Genomic DNA, 3,804 nt, shown 5'->3' with positions numbered 1-3,804 from the left:
TCGAGGCTGGACCAGATAATCCAGTGATTGATATCAACAGCATCGATCTACCCAAATGGGATACGATGACATGCATCAACCAAGTCAGCGAGTCTGACCACCCGATCCCGTCAGTCGCGTCTTACGACAAGTATTGGTTACTGAATTCTAACCCGGATCTTGACAGGGGTCCACAACATTAGAGTATATATCAAGCATTGTAAAGATCACCTCGCACCTGCATCATCAGCTTACATATTCCACGAGCATCACTTGGGGCAACACATGAGTTCTGATCTAAGTTTCAAATAATTTCAACAATTTCTTCCATGAAGAAGGCATTATCAAAGTCTAAATGTAGGGATTGTTTTAGGTGGAGATTATTCTTGTAGATGTAACTGGAATACAGTTAAAAGCGGCGTTAAGCCCAACTCACTCACTCTCATTTATCTGTATGTTCCATGGGCTTACATGTCCTGAACTCTCTCCTCAATTCACTTTTCAAAGTGGTCCAACAATTCGTCTATTGTGTGAGTACGAGTGATGAGGAGTATGATCGCAGCTAGGATTTAGACACACTAATGACCTTTTGATACATGACTTAACCCTTAGGTATCATTATTAGCTGACAGTAACGTCGTGTCTATACATACATGTACGTCAGCAAGGATTGCCGGTAAATGCAAGACCCTTATCTGTTTACCTATGTTATAGTCAATAAAGGCTATTAAAAGTTGTTGGTGTCTGTCCAGCTTTATGGCGTGGGTTCGATTCCCGGTTCGCCCTTAATATTTTTCTAGGTTTGTCTTCACTATATCCGTCCTAATGAGTATCACCTTAGTGGTAAACATGTGGGGATGTATTTTAACATAAACGGGATGTAGATGAATCGGTTACTAGCTACTCTCCTCGCAAAAGGAATTTTGTTCATCAAGAAGAAACGTGTTTTCATTGACATGTACCATTGAACTTCCTTTTCTGCTGCAGATATTAGTCCTTTATGACAATTATAGAAACAAATTATGTTATGATGGCAAATATTTAAGCCTGGTGGATTAAAGAAGGAAAGCTCAAGTGTTTTTAGGGTCGAAAATACTGACAATGATGTTCAGCAAGAGATGTACACGTATACACAAAGTGTCCCAAATATCTAATAGGACTAGGATTTCATATAATTTAATTACGTGTGATGTATGTTTGTCATAACAAACCACCCACATTCCAAAACTATACAGCATCGGGTTATTTCTGAACATCCACCCATACCCTGAGACATCATCTTCAAAGAGATAAATACCAGTGCAGAACATATGAGCAATGCGTGCATGACCAAGGTCAATTTGACATGACCGTGTACAAGATACTCCTTAAATAAAGCCAGCCCCTTTTCCAGACAAACTGTCTGTCAACTACAGACCTTGTTGCTATTGGATATTCGACGTTTAGCCTCACCACCCGTAGGAATGGTCTTACGAAGGTGGAGGTCATGTTTTCCATAAATGAGTGTGCCTTCACCTCCAATTCTGCCAGAGTAGCCATGACATCGTCGGTGTTCGCTTGCTGGGTGTTTCTGGTCGGGCTGGCGTTGGGCCAGGATCAGACTCGAGTTCCAGGAACATTTGGGGAAGAGGTTGTCGACTCTGTGGTGAACAGGATCCGGGAATCTTGTATCTTCGCCCACGACAAGCTTTTCCTCAGACGCCTGGCCTACGTGGCTACACACGATGGAACAAACGCAACGACGTACAGACCAGGCTACGATGGAGGCATATGGCAGGTAGCGTGACGGATCGGGTTGTATCCTTTTAACTTTGGGATACGTAGACATGACTTAATACTTCTTTTATGTCATATTGTAGTTTCTGAAAAATAATTTTGATGTTGTTCGTCACCAAAATTACCTATCGGTGTATGCAAGAGTGTTCTTATCTGGTGCTAAGTACAGCTGTCCCTATATGTGTGATTTAGCACCATTGCTCGTCATTAAATCTAGCTCATTGCTCGTCACCGTAAAACTAATACGGCTAGCCGCTATGGACATCATAGAGTTGTAATGCGACGTTACAGTTACAAATATAAATATATTTTACCCGTTTATGTTTATATCTTAAAAGTAGACATCCGTAGCTTAAAGAATAACGTGGATTATAACGGCGATTACGTTATTAGTTAATGTATTACCTAATGCGTTTTACGGGGGCACATGTGCTTGTGGGTTTCACCGAAGTGGTAAACGTCCGAGGCCTGCATTATTTCGCACTTTATCCAAGCTGACACGCCGTGATATTTACTGGAATAGTGTTCAACGCAGCGTTTAACCCAACTCACACACTCACTCACTCACTAATACATGAAGCAATGAAATGACCATATACTTTGTGGATATTATCTAGGCACATTTAGACTATACATATTGAATCAATTCTAATTATGTGTTACAGAAGTGTCGCAAAGCAACCTGTCCATTATTGATATACAAATCGCGTTTAAGGTCAGAAAAGATACTTTTATAAGTTGGAAGTTCATTTTTACATGAAAGCTCGTTACTTTTTATACATACACTGAGTGAGTGAGTGAGTTACTGAGTGAGTGAGTGAGTGAGTTACTGAGTGAATGAGGTATAAAGACAGTTTTAACAGAATTTCGGTTGGACATTTCGGAATGACAACTTAATTTGGCAGAGGGGCGGTCGGGTAGCCTTGTGGTTAAAGCGTTCGCTCGTCACGCCGAAGACCCGGGTTCGATATGCCCATTTCTAGTGTCCCCCGCTGTGATATTGCTGGAATATTGCTAAAAGCGGCTTAAAACCAAACTCACTCACACTAATTTGGCAGAAAGGCACGAAGTGATGTAAGTTAGTACCACGGTTGTGGTGATATCAAACCAAACATTATAATCGGTCAAATCTGTGATTCCATCGACTAGCTGACCCTTGCAAAACTGCACAGCCGAAATGCGCCATCTTATAATATTGGATCATCCTTGTTTCCAGTCAACATATTGACAGTGAAAGACAACAAATGGATCTCTTGATTAAATAAATATAACACCAAGTTTATACGAATATATACTAACATATCAGTTGAACAAATGGGGGGAGGTGAAATGGGTTTTAAAGTCGCGTCCAAGATTATTGCACTTATTTAGCGACGTGCATGTACGTGTGTGTGTGTGTGTGTGTGGCTGCTTGTACTAGTCCGGACTGATGCCGATTTATAGTGCTAGCACACTGAGATACCATGCCGCAGTTTAACATGAATACCCTACTCAGACACAGTATACTGACTCCGAGCAGACCAGTCCTTGTTTGAGCCCCTTAATGCCGAGCGCCAGACAGGGTAACAACAAGTACCATCTTTTAACGTCTTTTGGTATGACGCGGCTGGGGATCGAACCCCGGACCTTCCGCTCACCGGGCGGACGCTCTACCACTAGACCACGGAGGCGATCCAGTTGAACACTGTGACTACTGGGCCTTCGTCAGATAGCATTGATTACTTAATATATTGATTCGTATTTGCCCCAGATCGACCAGGACAAGTTCAACATGATCAAGAACACTGGCACCCTGTTCTCGGATGTCAACACACAGTTTGCCATCGACTGGAGCACGGTTCATTGGTCAGATCTCAGAAAGCCTCTGTACTCCGGGCTCGCTGCTGCTCTCTACCTGTCTACCATTCCCGAACCCATCCCACAGGGTGTGGAGAATCAAGGCTCTTTCTATGGGAAATACTTCTTCGTTGATCCCCATGCTGCAAACCTTTTCTATAAAGGTTCAAAAGGTTTTGATCAAAGTAGGTATTAATCCTTATTATATACTAT

The 3,804-nt window shown here is 42.1% G+C and overlaps 1 protein-coding gene across 1 annotated transcript in view; it reads left to right on the top strand.

Annotated features, from left to right (window-relative positions):
• Positions 1-1,516: 1,516 nt before the first annotated feature.
• LOC139458480 (uncharacterized) overlaps positions 1,517-3,804 on the top strand; it is a 9,409-nt gene continuing 7,121 nt past the window's right edge. Inside the window, exons 1-2 of the mRNA XM_071239918.1 lie at positions 1,517-1,756; positions 3,506-3,776. Coding sequence (XP_071096019.1) covers positions 1,517-1,756; positions 3,506-3,776 — 511 coding nt within the window. The remainder of the gene's footprint in view (positions 1,757-3,505; positions 3,777-3,804) is intronic.

This window comes from Haliotis cracherodii, unplaced genomic scaffold (assembly GCF_022045235.1).
Source record: "Haliotis cracherodii isolate W230 unplaced genomic scaffold, xgHalCrac1.p SCAF_13, whole genome shotgun sequence".
NCBI lineage: Eukaryota > Metazoa > Mollusca > Gastropoda > Lepetellida > Haliotidae > Haliotis > Haliotis cracherodii.
Note: the sequence above shows the minus strand (reverse complement) of the source record. Positions and strands in the feature narration are given on the sequence as shown.